General features: G+C 48.7%; 1 protein-coding gene and 1 pseudogene across 1 annotated transcript in view; one reads left to right on the top strand and one right to left on the bottom strand.

Moving 5' to 3' along the window:
* Positions 1-516: 516 nt before the first annotated feature.
* LOC131727805 (GTP-binding protein 1-like) lies at positions 517-5,583 on the top strand (annotated as a pseudogene).
* Positions 5,584-7,092: 1,509 nt separating this feature from the next.
* LOC131727804 (small G protein signaling modulator 3-like) overlaps positions 7,093-18,777 on the bottom strand; it is a gene marked incomplete at its 5' end in the record, with an annotated part of 16,159 nt that continues 4,474 nt past the window's right edge. Inside the window, 5 exon segments of the mRNA XM_059019081.1 lie at positions 7,093-7,860; positions 10,865-10,925; positions 11,741-11,863; positions 13,175-13,260; positions 17,410-17,458. Of these exon segments, the coding sequence (XP_058875064.1) occupies positions 7,777-7,860; positions 10,865-10,925; positions 11,741-11,863; positions 13,175-13,260; positions 17,410-17,458 (403 nt within the window).

Genomic DNA, 18,777 nt, shown 5'->3' with positions numbered 1-18,777 from the left:
AGGCATGCTGGGAGCTGTAGTCCTGTAGCCAGGGCTGCACCGATACACTGTGCAACAAGAGCACAGCTCATCGCAGTGAGAGAACTACAGCTCCCAGCATCCCTCACCACCGTCGCAGGTGAAGAGGCATGCTGGGAGCTGTAGTCATAGCCAGGGCTGCACAGATACACTGTGCAACAAGAGCACAGCTCATCGCAGTGAGAGAACTACAGCTCCCAGCATCCCTCGCCACCGCCGCAGGTGAAGAGGCATGCTGGGAGCTGTAGTCCCATAGGGTTACAATGCAAGATTCATATTGAAACACAGTGCAAATCATAACACTGCTAGAATACAAGATGAAGGAGGAGGCAGCGAGGCAGGATCGCAGCGAGTTCTCTCTCCAGCGTCCGTTGAGGATCCAGTAACGCGACGCTGAGCTCAGGCAGGTCCAGAGCAGAGCAGGAGGGGCGGAGCAAGAGATCTACAAGTGCCGAATAAACACGGGGGGGGCGGGGCGGGGGGAGGATGAGACGGGGGAGTGGTCCTGAGGTTCTCCGGTCTCTTCCCCAGGATGTGTCCGATATTCCAGATCTCCAACGTGACCGGTGAGAACATGGACCTTCTCAAGATGTTCCTCAACCTGCTCTCCTCCAGGACCTCCTTCAGCGATGAGGAGCCGGCCGGAGTTCCAGATCGACGACACCTACTCCGTCCCGGTACGAGAGAGTCACCTCCCCCCGTCCCGTCCAGTAACACCCCCCTCTGCAGAGCTCTGTGATCCAGTCTCTCGCGGCAGAGCTCTGTGATTCAATCTCTCACTGCAGAGCTCTGTGATCCAGTCTCTCGCGGCAGAGCTCTGTGATCCAATCTCTCACTGCAGAGCTCTGTGATCCAGTCTCTCGCGGCAGAGCTCTGTGATTCAATCTCTCCACTGCAGAGCTCTGTGATCCAGTCTCTCGCGGCAGAGCTCTGTGATCCAATCTCTCGCTGCAGAGCTCTGTGATCCAGTCTCTCGCGGCAGAGCTCTGTGATTCAATCTCTCACTGCAGAGCTCTGTGATCCAGTCTCTCGCGGCAGAGCTCTGTGATCCAATCTCTCACTGCAGAGCTCTGTGATCCAGTCTCTCGCGGCAGAGCTCTGTGATTCAATCTCTCACTGCAGAGCTCTGTGATTCAATCTCTCACTGCAGAGCTCTGCGATCCAGTCTCTCGCTGCAGAGCTCTGCGATCCAGTCTCTCGCTGCAGAGCCTCTGCGATCCAGTCTCTCGCTGCAGAGCTCTGCGATCCAGTCTCTCGCTGCAGAGCTCTGCGATCCAGTCTCTCGCTGCAGAGCATGTGTGTGTGTCTGTGTCTGTCTCAGTCTCTGTGTATGTGTGTCTGTTTGTCTCTGTGTGTGCGTGTGTGTGTGTCTCTTTGTGTGTGTCTGTCTGTCCCTTTGTGTGTGTGTCTGTCCCTTTGTGTGTGTCTGTCTGCCTCTTTGTGTGTGTGTGTCTGTGTCTCAGTTTCTGTGTGTGTGTTTCAGGGTGTGGGCACCGTGGTCTCTGGTACCACGCTGCGTGGGTTGATTCGTCTCAATGACGTGCTGCTGCTCGGTCCCGATCCCCTGGGGAACTTCCACCCCATCGCCGTCAAATCCATCCACAGGAAGCGCATGCCTGTGAAGGAGGTGCGGGGCGGGCAGACCGCCTCTCCTTCTCACTCAAGAAGGTGAGAGGGGCTGAGGGCTGGAGAGGGGAGGAGCTGGAGAGGGGAGGGGAGGGGCTAGAGAGGGGAGGGGAGGGGCTAGAGAGGGGAGGGGCTGGGGAGGGGCCGGGGGGGAGGGGGCCGGGGGAGAGGGGAGGGGAGGGGCGGAGGTGGGGTAGGGGGGGTGATGGAGGGGGGTAGGTGTGTAGAGCAGGGATATGGGGTGCTAAGGGGGATGGGGTCAGGTATATTCTCAGTTAATATGTCTGGTGGAACCTGTATCTTCTGTTAGTTAATATGTTCTCTCTCTCCTCTCTCACTCTCCTCCCCCTCTCTCTCTCCTATCCTCTCTGCCATATTCCTCTCTCTCCTCTCCTGTCCTCTCCTCCTTTCTGCTCTCCTTTCTCTCCCCTCCATCTCCCCTCCCCCTCCCCTCCATCTCCCCTCCCCTCCATCTCTCCCTCCCCCTCTCTTCTTTCTCCTCTTTCTCTTTACCATCTCTCTCTCTCCCCTCCATCTCTCCCCTCTCTCCTCAGATCAAGCGCTCCTCTATTCGGAAGGGGCATGGTGATGGTCTCTCCCCGGCTCAACCCTCAGGCCTCCTGGGAGTTTGAGGCGGAGATTCTGGTCCTGCATCACCCGACAACCATCAGCCCTCGATACCAGGCCATGGGTGAGAGGGGAGGGGGGGGGGGAGAGAGAGAGAGAGAGAGAGAGAGAGAGAGAGAGTTTCTCAGCGTCTTCAGTGTAAATTCAATGGCAAACGTTTCCACTAGAAGTCTTTCTCAGCGTCTTCAGTGTAAATTCAATGGCAAACGTTTCCACTAGAAGTCTCTCTCAGCGTCTTCAGTGTAAATTCAATGGCAAACGTTTCCACTAGAAGTCTCTCTCAGCGTCTTCAGTGTAAATTCAATGGCAAACATTTCCACTAGAAGTCTCTCTCAGCGTCTTCAGTGTAAATTCAATGGCAAACGTTTCCACTAGAAGTCTCTCTCAGCGTCTTCAGTGTAAATTCAATGGCAAAACGTTTCCACTAGAAGTCTTTCTCAGCGTCTTCAGTGTAAATTCAATGGCAAACGTTTCCACTAGAAGTCTCTCTCAGCGTCTTCAGTGTAAATTCAATGGCAAACGTTTCCACTAGAAGTCTCTCTCAGCGTCTTCAGTGTAAATTTGACGTACGATTGCTTAAGTTACTAAGAATGCCTTTTCTCTCTCTCCCCCCTCCCCTCTACTCTCTCTCCCCCTCCTTTCTCTCCCCCCTCTCTCTCTCTCTCTCCTCCCTTTCTCTCTCCAGTTCACTGTGGTAGTATCAGACAGACAGCCACCATCCTGTCCATGAACAGAGACTGCCTGCGCACGGGAGACAAGGCCAGCGTCCACTTCCGCTTCATCAAGACCCCCGAATACCTGCACCGGGACCAGAGGCTGGTCTTCAGAGAGGGCAGGACCAAGGCCGTGGGGGACCATCGTCGCGGTAACACACAACCACTGCAAACACTCCCTCTGTCTCTGTCTATCTATCTTTCTCTCTCCCTCCCTCCCTCTCCCTCTCCCTCTCCCTCCCTCCCTCTCCTCCCCCCCTCCCTCCTCTCTCCCCTCTCCCTCCCTCTCCTTCCCTCCCCCTCCCTTTCTCTCACCCCCTCCCCCCCCCTCTCCCCCCCTCCTCCTCTCTGTCTACTCCCCCTCCTCCCCTCTCTCCCTCTCCCTCTCTCCTCCCTCTCTCCTCCCTCCTTCCATCTCTTCCTCTCTCCCCCCCTTCCTCTCCCTCTCCCTCTCCCCTCCCTCTTTCCCTCTCTCCCTCCGTCCCCCTCTTTCCCTCTCCCTCCCCCTCCGTCTACTCCCTCTCTCCCCCCTCTCCTCTCCCCCCTCTTCCCTGTCTCCTCCCTCTCCCCTCTCTGTCTCCTCCCTCTTCCCTCTCTGTCTCCTCCCTCTCCCCTCTCTGTCTCCCCTCCTCTCCTCTCTCCCCTCCTCTCCTCCTCCCTCCCCCCTCCCTCCCCTCCTCCCTCCTCCCTCCCTCCCTCTCCCTCTCTCCCCCCCTTCCCTCCTCCCCCTCTCCCCCCTCTCCTCTCCCCCCTCTTCCCTGTCTCCTCCCTCTCCCCTCTCTGTCTCCCCTCCTCTCCTCTCCCCTCCCCTCCTCCCTCCTCCCTCCCTCTCCCTCCCTCCTCCCTCTCCCTCCCTCCTCCCTCTCCCTCTCTCATGTTATTTCTTGATTTTCCCAGTTGCTTCAGTCCGCCAACACCTCCCCGTCGAACTCCAAGCCACAGCAAATCAAAATGCAGCCCAGCAAAAAGAGCCACGCCCCCTCGGCCAGGAGAGAGGAGGGGCCTGGGGGCTCAGGGGGCGGGGCCAGCACCGAGGACACTCCCACCACACAGCTAGGCTCCGCCCGGCCAGCCAGCCCAGAGACCAACACAGCAGCGGTGAGACACTGAGACGGATTCACACAGAACTGTCTTTTGTCTTAAAAATACTGGTTAAATTGCTAAATTATTGTGTTTTTTTTATTTTATTTTAGCCAAAGAGTGGAGGAGGCGCAGGAGGAGAGGAGGGCAGCGGCATAAAGCAAAGTCCCTGAGCAGCACCACCACAGCTCCCCCTGCAGGTGGAGGACTGAATTAAACACAGACTAAAAACACACCATAGGTATATAGTTGAAAAAAGACAGACAGACAAACAGAGAAACTGTTTGCTGCACCCAGTCCTGGGGTTCAGAGCTCCCCTCAATGAAGTCTAGTATTATTAATATTGAGATAATCAGGAGTTTGAGACTAAATTGAGTTCTGAAACCCCAGGACTGGGTGCAGCAGCAGCAGCAGCAGCAGAGCTAGTGTGAGTTTGTAACCCTGCTCAAACTCCTGGCTCCTGATCATTTCAATATTAATAATACTAGACTTCATTGAGGGGAGCTCTGAACCCCAGGACTGGGTGCAGCAGCAGCAGCAGCAGCAGGGCTAGTGTGAGTTTGTAACCCTGCTCAAACTCCTGGCTCCTGATCATTTCAATATTAATAATACTAGACTTCATTGAGGGGAGCTCTGAACCCCAGGACTGGGTGCAGCAGCAGCAGCAGGGCTAGTGTGAGTTTGTAACCCTGCTCAAACTCCTGGCTCCTGATCATTTTTCTAAAATGGTTTAGTTATCGGAGGGGGAATATAAACCAACAGGACTGGCAACACAGGACTTATTTTGGTGTAAAAACGAGGGCGACAGCAGGGTTTATAAACAAGCATTAAGATCAGAAGCATTAACAAGACTCCCTCCCTCCTCCTCTCCCTCCCTCCTTCCCCTCCTTCTCTCCCGCTCTCCCTCCTCCTCTCTCTCCTTCTCTCCCTCCTTCTCTCCCTCCCTCCCTCCTTCCCCTCCTCCCTCCCTCCTTTTCTCCCTCCCTCCCTCCCCTCCTTCTCTCCTGCTCTCCCTCCTCCTCCCTCCCTCCCTCCCTCCTCTCCCTCCTTCCCCTCCTTCCCTCCTTCTCTCCCTCCCTCCTTCCCCTCCTTTTCTCCTCTCCTTTCCCTCCTTTTCTCCTCTCCCTCCCTCCTTTTCTCCCTCCCTCCTCTCTCTCCTTCCCCTCCTTCTCTCCCTCCTTCCCCTCCTTCTCTCCCTCCTTCCCCTCCTCTCTCTCCCTCCTTCCTCTCCTTCTCTCCATCCCTCCCTCCTTCCCCTCCCTCCCTCCTTCCTTAAGAGAAAATAAAGTTTGACTATCCAATGATGAGGGGAGTCTTGAAATATCTTTAAAACACAAAGTGATTTTCTGTTGGTTTTTATACAGTGGAGTTCTGAAGTTACAGATTTTTTTTTCTGTTAACATTTCTTAAAATTCTTTTTTTAATAACATTTTTTCATATATATATATTTTTTCCCCAGTCGCGGTGTGCCGTCAGTTCTGCTGTTTTTTTTTTTTTTTTTGAGAGCGTGATTTTTAAAACTGGGGAGGTGGGGGGGGGGGGGGGGCAAAATAAATCCCGCCTTGTGAGAATCTGAGGGGGAGGGGGGACCCTTTTAACTGTAACACAGGCAGTTGGCAGCAACCCGACTAGAGGAAGATACAGAGGAGAAACTCAAACCGTTCTAAAAAGGAAAACCGTGGAGGCAGAACTAAAGATGTTTTTCAAAAAGGCAATTTTTCGATTTATTTTTTAAAAACTTAAACCTTACCCCTCCCCACTGTTTTATATTATTTAAATAACGTCTCAGGGCTGGGAATCAGACTCCTATCGCACAGCAGTGTGATCCAGTCCAGGTTTTACTGCTACCAGCTTGATCAGCCCCCAGTGTGTCTAGCTAACAAGCTCAGATGTGTCTTATTATTAAACTCCTAGTGAAACCAGGACTGGATCACACTGCTGTGCAGCGGGAGTCTGATTCCCAGCCCTGAATGTTGATCTACTGGCTGATGAATGTTGATGAGAAGGATTTGAAATTATTTGGCTGCTGTCAGCTGCAGGACAGGAAAATCCACATTCCCGCCCCCCCCGTAAACGCCGTTGCCACGGCAATATCAAAAATCAGAAAAATCACAAAATAACATTTCTAGCTTCCTTGCTGTTTTTTTTTTTTGAGAGATGGGAGGCATGGTGGAAGAACTGCATGATTTTATTTTTGAAAAAAAAATATTGAAAATGGACGACCTGCTTCCTAGACTTGTGTTTGTTAAAAAAAAAAAAAAAGTTTAAAATAAAATCTATCAGAAACCAACAGCTGTCTTTGTCTGAAGTCTTTTTTTTAGGGGTGAAATTTCAGTACAAACCAAGAAATAGCCAAATGTGTAAATTCAATGGCAAACATTTCCACTAGAAGTCTCTCTCAGCGTCTTCAGTGTAAATTCAATGGCAAACGTTTCCGCTAGAAGTCTCTCTCAGCGTCTTCAGTGTAAATTCAATGGCAAACGTTTCTGCTAGAAGTCTCTCTCAGCGTCTTCAGTGTAAATTCAATGGCAAACGTTTCCGCTAGAAGTCTCTCTCAGCGTCTTCAGTGTAAATTCAATGGCAAACGTTTCCACTAGAAGTCTCTCTCAGCGTCTTCAGTGTAAATTCAATGGCAAACGTTTCCACTAGAAGTCTTTCTCAGCGTCTTCAGTGTAAATTCAATGGCAAACGTTTCCACTAGAAGTCTCTCTCAGCGTCTTCAGTGTAAATTCAATGGCAAACGTTTCCTCTAGAAGTCTCTCTCAGCGTCTTCAGTGTAAATTCAATGGCAAACGTTTCCACTAGAAGTCTCTCTCAGCGTCTTCAGTGTAAATTCAACGACACACACACCACGAAACTAAAATGATATGTCTTGTGAAACAAAATATGAAGGAATATAATTATTTAATTTTTTTGGGGCGGGGGGGGGGGGGTTATTTTTACATGTTCATATGATATAAAGAACGAAGCACAGAAAATGTAATCTTACAAAAACCCACACATTTACACACATTAATTTCTTTATATATATATATATATATATATATTACTTATTTTAACAATCAATTTAGTGGTCAAATATATCTGAAAAAAATTGAAATAATTTCTTAGGTTTTGTGTATCTTACAATCATATTATCAGAGAGGGGCTCTAGTGCCTTCATCAGCGTGATTGAAACTAAACTGAGTCCAGCAGACCAGCTCTAGTTTGGGGCTCTAGTGCCTTCATCAGCGTGATTGAAACTAAACTGAGTCCAGCAGACCAGCTCTAGTTTGGGGCTCTAGTGCCTTCATCAGCGTGACTGAAACTAAACTGAGTCCAGCAGACCAGCTCTAGTGTGGGGCTCTAGTGCCTTCATCAGCGTGACTGAAACTAAACTGAGTCCAGCAGACCAGCTCTAGTTTGGGGCTCTAGTGCCTTCATCAGCGTGACTGAAACTAAACTGAGTCCAGCAGACCAGCTCTAGTTTGGGGCTCTAGTGCCTTCATCAGCGTGATTGAAACTAAACTGAGTCCAGCAGACCAGCTCTAGTTTGGGGCTCTAGTGACTTCTTCAGAACGCTGATAAAAGGCACGAGAGCCCGAATGCTTGTCTGCTTGATTCTGTTTGTTGTTCTCCCTCTTTCTGAAGGTCTGAATGGGAGTGAAGTTGACCCGTGACACAGGAAGTCATTTTGTTTGTGGTTTATTTGTTTCGGTGTTGTTCGTCCGGTTTATCCGTCGATGTCCCAGCTGAACAGGTGGTGTTTCACCAGCATGTCCTGAACACCGTCTTTCAGAGGCTGCCTCACCTTTTCCTGTTAAAAAAAAAAAAAAATTAGCAACGTCAAGCACTGAGAGAAGCGTCTGGTTTTACAAGAGCGTTTCACAGCACTGAGGGGAGCTCCACGGTTAATTAGAGCGTTTCACAGAGAAGCGTCTGGTTTTAATAGAGGATTTTACAGCACTGAGGGAAGCGTCTGGTTTTAATAGAGGATTTTACAGCACTGAGAGAAACGTCTGGTTTTAATAGAGGATTTTACAGCACTGAGAGAAGCGTCTGGTTTCAATAGAGGATTTTACAGCACTGAGAGAAGCGTCTGGTTTTAATAGAGGATTTCACAGCACTGAGGGAAGCGTCTGGTTTTAATAGAGGATTTTACAGCACTGAGGGATGCGTCTGGTTTTAATAGAGGATTTCGTAGCACTGAGAGAAGCGTCTGGTTTTAATAGAGGATTTCGTAGCACTGAGAGAAGCATCTGGTTTTAATAGAGGATTTCACAGCACTGAGAGAAGCGTCTGGTTTTAATAGAGGATTTTACAGCACAGAGAGAAGCGTCTGGTTTTAATAGAGGATTTCGTAACACTGAGAGAAGCGTCTGGTTTTAATAGAGGATTTCACAGCACTGAGAAAAGCGTCTGGTTTTAATAGAGGATTTCACAGCACTGAGAGAAGCGTCTGGTTTTAATAGAGGATTTTACAGCACTGAGAGAAACGTCTGGTTTTAATAGAGGATTTTACAGCACTGAGAGAAGCGTCTGGTTTCAATAGAGGATTTTACAGCACTGAGAGAAGCGTCTGGTTTTAATAGAGGATTTCACAGCACTGAGGGAAGCGTCTGGTTTTAATAGAGGATTTTACAGCACTGAGGGATGCGTCTGGTTTTAATAGAGGATTTCGTAGCACTGAGAGAAGCGTCTGGTTTTAATAGAGGATTTCGTAGCACTGAGAGAAGCATCTGGTTTTAATAGAGGATTTCACAGCACTGAGAGAAGCGTCTGGTTTTAATAGAGGATTTTACAGCACAGAGAGAAGCGTCTGGTTTTAATAGAGGATTTCGTAACACTGAGAGAAGCGTCTGGTTTTAATAGAGGATTTCACAGCACTGAGAAAAGCGTCTGGTTTTAATAGAGGATTTCACAACACTGAGAAAAGCGTCTGGTTTTAATAGAGGATTTTACAGCACTGAGAGAAGCGTCTGGTTTTAATAGAGGATTTCACAGCACTGAGAAAAGCGTCTGGTTTTAATAGGGGATTTTACAGCACTGAGAGAAGCGTCTGGTTTTAATAGAGCGTTTCACAGCACAGAGGGAAGCGTCTGCTTTTAATAGAGGATTTTACAGCACTGAGAGAAGTGTCTGGTTTTAATAGGGGATTTTACAGCACTGAGAGAAGCATCTGGTTTTAATAGAGCGTTTCACAGCACAGAGGGAAGCGTCTGCTTTTAATAGAGGATTTTACAGCACAGAGGGAAGCATCTGCTTTTAATAGAGGATTTTACAGCACTGAGGGAAGCGTCTGCTTTTAATAGGGGATTTCACAGCACTGAGGGAAGCGTCTGGTTTTAATAGAGGATTTCACAGCACTGAGGGATGCGTCTGGTTTTAATAGAGCGTTTCACAGCACTGAGGGATGCGTCTGGTTTTAATAGAGCGTTTCACAGCACTGAGGGATGCGTCTGGTTTTAATAGAGGATTTTACAGCACAGAGGGAAGTGTCTGGTTTAAATAGAGGATTTCACAGCACTGAGAGAAGCGTCTGGTTTTAATAGAGGATTTTACAGCACTGAGGGAAGAGTCTGGTTTTAATAGAGGATTTCACAGCACTAAGGGAAGCGTCTGGTTTTAATAGAGGATTTTACAGCACAGAGGGAAGTGTCTGGGTTTTACAAGAGCATTTTACAACACAGAGAAGCACCACGGTTAATTAGAGCGTTTCACAGCACCGAGGGAAGCTCCACGGTTAATTAGAGGATTTTACAGCACTGAGGGAAGCGACTGGTTTTAATAGAGGATTTTACAGCACAGAGGGAAGTGTCTGGTTTTAATAGAGGATTTTACAGCACAGAGGGAAGCGACTGGTTTTAATAGAGGATTTTACAGCACAGAGGGAAGCGTCTGGTTTTAATAGAGGATTTTAAAGCACTGAGGGAAGCGTCTGGCGCTCCGAGAGTGATTATCCACACAGTGCAAAGGTAACAAGCTCAGGTGTGTCTTATGAGACCAGGGAGGGGAATCAGACTCCCGCTGCACAGCAGGCTGATCTGTTGCTGGTTTCTCAAGGAGTCTAACAATAAGACACACCCCCTTTATAAAACGAAACAGAGGAATGAGATGCACCAGCCCCCTCACCTACAGTGTTGCTACGGTGTTGCTAAGGTTACAGGGCGTACCTAGAGGTCCCAACTGAACAGGTGGTGGGTGACCAGCATGTCCACTACTCCCGATTTCAACAATGGGGCGCGCTGAAGGATGATGGGGATACACAGCGTCAGTGACAGAGGCACACACGAATGAATGAATGAATGAACAGACACAGACAAACAGGACTTCATTAGGATCCTAGAGTCAAAAACTACAGCTCCCAGCATGCTTCAGCACCGGCAGCCAAAGCGAGGGATGCTGGGAGCTGTAGTTCTGGATCCAGAAAGTCAAAATTGACTCCAGTACACAATGTAAGGGAGGAACCCAGAATTAAACTACAGTTCCCAGCATGCTTCAGCACCGGCAGCCAAAGCGAGGGATGCTGGGAGCTGTAGTTCTGGATCCAGAAAGTCAAAATTGACGCCAGTACACAAATGTAAGGGAAAATAATTAAAAACCTACAGCTTCCAGCAACCACAGTGAAGGATGCTGGGATTTGTAGTTATTTATGTGCTGCAGTCAATTTGACTTTCTGGATAATGAAGGTGGGAGATGAACCACAATAATAAACTACAGCTCCCAGCATGCTTCAGCACCAGCAGCCACAGTGAGGGGTGCTGGGAGCTGTAGTTTTCAGTGTTCAGAGGCTGGCAAAGGCTGTTTTGAATAGATCTCACCTCGTTTTTTGTCTGCAGCTCATAGTCTTGCGAAAGGCTGAAGGCGAACTTGGACAGCACTCTGAAAAGAACCGGCAAAAAAACTAAAAATTTCAAACAGAGAGATTCTAATGGCCGTTAATTAAACTGAATAAAACATGTTAATTAAATCACAGCAAAGGTGTCCCTCGTTAAAACAATTATTATTGACGATCAACAATAACAATCTGTGTTATTATTATTATTATTATTATTATTATTATTAATGAGTCGTTCAGAAGGAGGCTTTTTCTCCAAAGCGACTTCCAGAGACTAGGAGGGTGAACTCTGCATCATCAACAACTGCTGCTGCTGCTGCAGAGTCACTTCCAATAGGAGCTCGTTTGTTTGACGTCTCATCCGAAGGACGGAGCACAAGGAGGTGAAGCGACTCGCTCAGGGTCACACACACACACACACACACACACACACACACACAGGGAGTCAGTGGCTGCTGCAGAGTCACTTCCAATAGGAGCTCGTTTGTTTGACGTCTCATCCGAAGGACGGAGCACAAGGAGGTGAAGCGACTCGCTCAGGGTCACACACACACACACACACACACACACACACACACACACACACACACACACACACACACACACGCACACAGGGAGTCAGTGGCTGCTGCAGAGTCACTTCCAATAGGAGCTCGTTTGTTTGACGTCTCATCCGAAGGACGGAGCACAAGGAGGTGAAGCGACTCGCTCAGGGTCACACACACACACACACACACACACACACACACACACAGGGAGTCAGTGGCTGAGCTGGGATTTGAACCTCCTGGTATCGAGACCCTCTTTCTCTAACCGCTGGGACCAGCAAGCCTCCCTATTTAATGATGATATTCAGTACCTGAGCTCACACTTGATCTGGACCCAGCCCGGGCTTCTCAGGAAGGACCAGGGCTGGTACCACTTCTCTACGCTCGGCACACTGGAGCACAGAACCTCGAGCCACAGGTGAAGAACCTGCTCACTGAGAGAGGGAGAGAGAGGGAGGGAGGAGAGGGGAGGGGCAGAGAGAGGAGGGGGGGAGGGGGGGAGAAGAGGGGAGGGGCAGAGAGATGAGGGAGAGATAGAGGGAGGAGAGAGAGGGGGAGAGAGATGAGGGGGAGAGGGAGAGAGGGAGGGAGAGGAGGAGAGAGGGAGAGAGGGAGGAGAGAGACGGGGAGAGAGATGAGGGGGTAGAGAGGAGGAGAGAGAGGGAGAAGAGGAGGAGAGAGAGGAGGAGAAAGAGGGAGGGAGAAGGGGAGAGAGAGGGAGAGAGGAGGAGAGAGAGGGGGGAGAGGAGGAGGAGAGGAGGAGGGAAGGGAGTGGGGAGAGGGGAGAGAGAGATAGGGAGAGGAGGAGGAGAGAGAGAGGGGAGAGGGGAGAGAGATAGGGAGAGGAGGAGGAGAGAAAGAGAGGGGAGAGTGGGAGGGAGGGGGGAGAGGAGGGGGAGAGAGGAAGGAGGGGGAGTGATAAGGAGGGAGGGGCAGGAGAAGAGGAGTGATGGAGGGAGGGAGGGAGGGGGGGGAGTGATAAGGAGGGAGGGGCAGGAGAGGAGGGAGGGGAGATGGAGGAGAGGTGGGAGGGTAGAGGGGAGAAGGAGGAGATGAGGGACCAGAATGATATGGAGGGAGGCACAGGAGAGAGAAGGAGAGAGGGGAGAGGGAGAGAGGAGGGGGTGGAAGGAGGGGGAAGGAGAGAGAGTTGAGATTTTAAATGGAACAAAATTCTCATTCTAATTGCAATTTCATCAAACAACACTGCTGTAACATTGTAATTGTGAGAATACCTGCAATTAGATTTATTCCAAAGCAACCCGGCAGCAAAAACACAATCACAAGCAGAAATACACAAAACATGCAGGAGAACAAATAAACACAAGAACAACAACAAACAAACAAATGTGTAACTGCAATCGAGCAGCGAGACAGGAGGATTACAGTTAGTTACACAGGTGTGACAAGATTCAAACTAACGCTACAATTACACTGCGATTGCAATTAAATACTAAATCACACGATTACAGCCGTGTCCGACTCCCAGGTCCGCTCTCGAGGGCCACCTGGGCAATTTTTCTACTAATCACGAACGCTTGAAGGAAGATTTTGAAAGACTGCAGTTAGCAAATCTTACCACTAGATGTCACTACCGTGCTACTGAAGTTACTGTCATTGAATAAAGAAAGACATTATGGAAGGGAGTGTGTGGGTTTGTGTGCGTGTGCGTGTGCGTGTGCGTGTGCGTGTGCGGGTGCGTGTGTGGGTGCGTGGGGGGGAGGGGGGGAGGATGGTTTACTTACTTTAGTCCCACGCAGATCAGAGATCTGAATTTGACGTCCATCTGACTTTGTGCTGCATCGTGACTCATATTGATAGACTGGACAGCCTGGAGAGAGGGAGAAGGAGAGAGAGAGAGAGAGAGAGAGAGAGAGAGAGAGAGAGAGAGAGAGAGAGACGATCAGACAGGAGAGTTAGGGGGGAGAGAGAGTCACACAGAGGAGAGAGTTAGGAGAGGGAGAGAGAGACACAGATAGGAGAGGGAGGGAGAGGAGGAGAGTCACACAGAGGAGATAGTTAGGAGAGGAAGAGGAGAGAGTCACACAGAGAGGAGAAAGAGGAGAGAGTTAGGAGAGGGAGAGGAGAGAGTCACACAGAGAGGAGAAAGAGGAGAGAGTTAGGAGAGGGAGAGAGAGACACAGATAGGAGAGGGAGGGAGAGGAGGAGAGTCACACAGAGGAGAAAGAGGAGAGAGTTAGGAGAGGGAGAGGAGAGAGTCACACAGAGAGGAGAAAGAGGAGAGAGTTAGGAGAGGGAGAGAGAGACACAGATAGGAGAGGGAGGGAGAGGAGAGAGTCACACAGAGGAGAAAGAGGAGAGAGTTAGGAGAGGGAGAGAGAGACACAGATAGGAGAGGGAGGGAGAGGAGAGAGTCACACAGAGGAGAAAGAGGAGAGAGTTATTGTCGTGGTTTGTTTATATATACTGTTATTTTTGTTTGACTTGGTTTTTGTTGTAATATTTAATTGTAAATGTGTTTTAAATGTTAATTGTTTGATGTAAAAGATGAAAATCTGTCATCATTACTTTGGCAATACTGTGTATTGGGCATGCCAATAAAGCACTCTGAATTTGAAAGGAGAGTCGGAGAGAGAGAGGACAGAGAGACACGGAGGAGAGAGAGAGAGAGGACAGAGACACGGAGGAGAGAGAGAGGACAGAGACACGGAGGAGAGAGAGAGAGAGGACAGAGACACGGAGGAGAGAGAGAGGACAGAGACACGGAGGAGAGAGAGAGAGGACAGAGACACGGAGGAGAGAGAGAGGACAGAGACACAGAGGAGAGAGAGAGAGGACAGATGCAGACTGGAGAGAGAGAGAGAGGACAGAGAGACGAGAGAGAGGACAGACACAGACTGGAGAGAGAGAGAGAGGACAGAGACACGGAGGAGAGAGAGAGAGGACAGACACAGACTGGAGAGAGAGAGAGAGGACAGAGAGATGAGAGAGAGAGAGAGGACAGAGACACGGAGGAGAGAGAGAGAGAGGACAGACACAGACTGGAGAGAGAGAGAGGACAGAGATACGGAGGAGAGAGAGAGAGGACAGACACAGACTGGAGAGAGAGAGAGAGGACAGAGAGACGAGAGAGAGAGAGAGGACAGAGACACGGAGGAGAGAGAGAGAGGACAGATGCAGACTGGAGAGAGAGAGAGAGGACAGAGACACGGAGGAGAGAGAGAGGACAGACAGACTGGAGAGAGAGAGGACAGAGAGACGAGAGAGAGAGAGGACAGAGACACGGAGGAGAGAGAGAGAGAGGACAGATGTAGACTGGAGAGAGAGAGAGAGAGGACAGAGAGACAGACAGACAGATTGGAGAGAGAGAGAGGATAAAGAGGATAAAGTCACAGGAGAGAGAAAGAAAAGAGTCAGACAGCAGAGAGAGAGAGAGAGAGAGAAAACCCAGATTTACGCCGGAGGTACTGTGAGACCCTCAAATACTACAAACACACCCTGACACAGAAAAAACAAAAACACATCAACAAAACCCTCACTGACATAGAACAAGCTGTCGACAAAAACCAGTTCTGGGAAATGTGGAACAATTGTGGCACTTAATGTGGCACTTAAACCTGGAAAAGCCTGCGGCCCTGACAGCATCTGTACTGAGATGCTAAAACACAGCAGCCCTAAATTACAGGAGGCAATGCTTAAATTGTTCAACATGGTACTAAGTACTGGTTACTTCCCTGACATCTGGAACCAAGGGCTTATATCCCCAATTCACAAGAGTGGAGACAAATTCGACCCAAACAACTACCGGGGCATCTGTGTGAGCAGTAATCTGGGGAAGGTGTTCTGCAGTATCATTAACGCCCGGATACTGGCCTTCCTTACCGAACACAATGTCCTGAGTAAGAGTCAGATTGGATTCCTACCAAACCATCGCACAACTGACCATATTTACACCCTGCACACCCTAATAGATAAACATGTACACCAAAAAAGTAAAGGCAAAATTTTCGCCTGCTTCATTGACTTTAAAAAAGCCTTTGATTCAATTTGGCATGAAGGTTTATATTATAGAATTCTTCAAAGTGGTGTAGGGGGTAAAGTCTATGATATAATAAAATCAATGTACACAGAAAACAAATGTGCAGTAAAAATTGCCAACAAAAGGACAGATTTCTTCACTCAGGGGCGGGGGGTGAGGCAGGGCTGCAGTCTGAGTCCAACACTGTTCAATATTTACATCAATGAGTTAGCAACGATGTTGGAACGGTCTGCAGCCCCTGGCCTCATATTACATGACACTGAAGTCAAGTTCCTGCTCTACGCAGATGACCTGGTCCTGCTGTCACCCACAGAGCAGGGGCTGCAGCAGAGCCTGGCACTGCTAGAGCAGTACTGTCAGTCCTGGGCCCTGGCAGTAAACCTCAAAAAGACCAATATAATGATTTTTCATAAAAAGGCCAGATCTCAGGGAAACAGATATCACTTTACACTCGGCAACACCACCCTAGAGCACAGCACCAGCTACACTTACCTGGGTCTGACCATCAGTGCGTCAGGCAGTTTTAACCTGGCAGTGAATGCACTAAAAGCAAAAGCACTCAGAGCTTTTTATGCCATCAAAAGGAGATTCTATAAAATCAATATACCTGTCAAAATCTGGCTAAAATTAATTGACAGTGTTATCCAGCCCATTGCGCTGTATGGAAGTGAGGTATGGGGTCCACTCAGTCAACAAGACTACACTACATGGGACAAACACCCAATCGAAACCCTGCATGCTGAACTTTACAAGAATACACTGCAGGTGCAAAGAAATACACCAAACCACGCATGCAGGGCAGAATTAGGCCGATACCCAGCTCTTATTAATATAAAGAAAAGAGCACTCAAATTCTGGTTGCACCTTGAAAAAAGTGAACCTGACTCACTCCAGTACAAGGCCCTCCAGACCCAAGAGCTCAGCCCTGAAAAGAGTCCCCTATGCCAGCTGGCTTTGAAGCTCATCACACTGTCCCCCTCCAATACTAACTCCAACCAGCTTCAGGTCAGCACTGCTTACCAGCCCCCAATCAGAGTAAACCAAATTATAAAACAAACCAAAAACTCTTATCTGGAACACTGGGACACAGAAATAAAATCCCAAAATAAACTTGATTGCTATCGGGCCCTAAAAAGAAACTACAGCCTAGCAGAGTATCTCTCCACTGTCAGAGATACGAAGCAGAGACAGATCCTGACCAAGTACAGGCTCAGTGACCACAGCCTGGCCATAGAGACAGGCAGACACAGGCAGACCTGGCTGCCCAGAGAAGATCGGCTCTGTGGTCACTGCGAGACAGGAGAGGTGGAAACTGAGATGCACTTTCTCCTACACTGTATAAAATACAGCCATATCAGAGAATCATTCTTCATTAAAATACAAGAAAAATATCCTCTTTTCAGACAAATGGCAGACTCAGAGAAACTTGCTGTCCTCCTAGGGGAGGGACACACAGCTCCACTGGCTGCCAGATATGTAGCCACCTGCCACAACCTGAGGGGCACGCAGTGACGGCACAATTTAATAGTTTCAATATTATTATTTCAATATTTCAATTTCTGTATTACTATTATTTATCTTCTATTTTATTTATTATTATTTTGTTACCATTGTTCCTTGTTTGTATATATATGCATCTGTTCATAATATGTATGTATTTGCTTTGGCAACACTGTGGAAAAAATAAGTCATGCCAATAAAGCACTTTGAATTGAATTGAATTGAAAATTGAGAGAGAGAGAGACAGAGAGAGACAGAGAGAGACAGAGAGAGACCTATGAAGTGCGACTCTATCTGAAATCACAGCTTGCACAAACAGATGAAGCCGGCGAACTACCAGCTAGGGTTAGAAAACGAAACGTTTGCTAAAAACACGTGCGTCTTTCAAAACTGCACCGATCAGACCTACATAATGAAAGGGAGCTGTTCAGTTAGATCTAAAGAATAGCAACATGTTTCAATGCAACACCCAACACGTACCCTGTACAGCAACTCCTCAGGAGTCAAGACCTTCCCATCTTCATCCAACCTGAGAAAACAAATCACAAACTGAAACTAAACTGAGTCCAGCAGACCAGCTCTAGTTTGGGGCTCTAGTGCCTTCATCAGCGTGATTGAAACTAAACTGAGTCCAGCAGACCAGCTCTAGTTTGGGGCTCTAGTGCCTTCATCAGCGTGATTGAAACTAAACTGAGCCCAGCAGACCAGCTCTAGTTTGGGGCTCTAGTGCCTTCATCAGCGTGATTGAAACTAAACTGAGTCCAGCAGACCAGCTCTAGTTTGGGGCTCTAGTGCCTTCATCAGCGTGATTGAAACTAAACTGAGTCCAGCAGACCAGCTCTAGTTTGGGGCTTAGTGCCTTCATCAGCGTGATTGAAACTAAACTGAGTCCAGCAGACCAGCTCTAGTTTGGGGCTCTAGTGCCTTCATCAGCGTGATTGAAACTAAACTGAGTCCAGCAGACCAGCTCTAGTTTGGGGCTCTAGTGCCTTCATCAGCATGATTGAAACTAAACTGAGTCCAGCAGACCAGCTCTAGTTTGGGGCTCTAGTGCCTTCATCAGCGTGATTGAAACTAAACTGAGTCCAGCAGACCAGCTCTAGTTTGGGGCTCTAGTGCCTTCATCAGAGTGATTGAAACTAAACTGAGTCCAGCAGACCAGCTCTAGTTTGGGGCTCTAGTGCCTTCATCAGCGTGATTGAAACTAAACTGAGTCCAGCAGACCAGCTCTAGTTTGGGGCTCTAGTGCCTTCATCAGCGTGATTGAAACTAAACTGAGTCCAGCAGACCAGCTCTAGTTTGGGGCTCTAGTGCCTTCATCAGAGTGATTGAAACTGAACTGAGTCCAGCAGACCAGCTCTAGTTTGGGGCTCTAGTGACTTCATCAGCGTGATTGAAACTAAACTGAGTCCAGCAGACCAGCTCTAGTTTGGGGCTCTAGTGCCTTCATCAGCGTGATTGAAACTAAACTGAGTCCAGCAGACCAGCTCTAGTTTGGGGCTCTAGTGCCTTCATCAGAGTGATTGAAACTGAACTGAGTCCAGCAGACCAGCTCTAGTTTGGGGCTCTAGTGCCTTCATCAGCGTGATTGAAACTAAACTGAGTCCAGCAGACCAGCTCTAGTTTGGGGCTCTAGTGCCTTCATCAGAGTGATTGAAACTGAACTGAGTCCAGCAGACCAGCTCTAGTTTGGGGCTCTAGTGCCTTCATCAGCGTGATTGAAACTAAACTGAGTCCAGCAGACCAGCTCTAGTTTGGGGCTCTAGTGCCTTCATCAGCGTGATTGAAACTAAACTGAGTCCAGCAGACCAGCTCTAGTTTGGGGCTCTAGTGCCTTCATCAGCGTGA

Source organism: Acipenser ruthenus, unplaced genomic scaffold, assembly GCF_902713425.1.
Source record: "Acipenser ruthenus unplaced genomic scaffold, fAciRut3.2 maternal haplotype, whole genome shotgun sequence".
In the NCBI taxonomy this organism is placed as follows: Eukaryota; Metazoa; Chordata; class Actinopteri; order Acipenseriformes; family Acipenseridae; genus Acipenser; species Acipenser ruthenus.
Note: the sequence above shows the minus strand (reverse complement) of the source record. Positions and strands in the feature narration are given on the sequence as shown.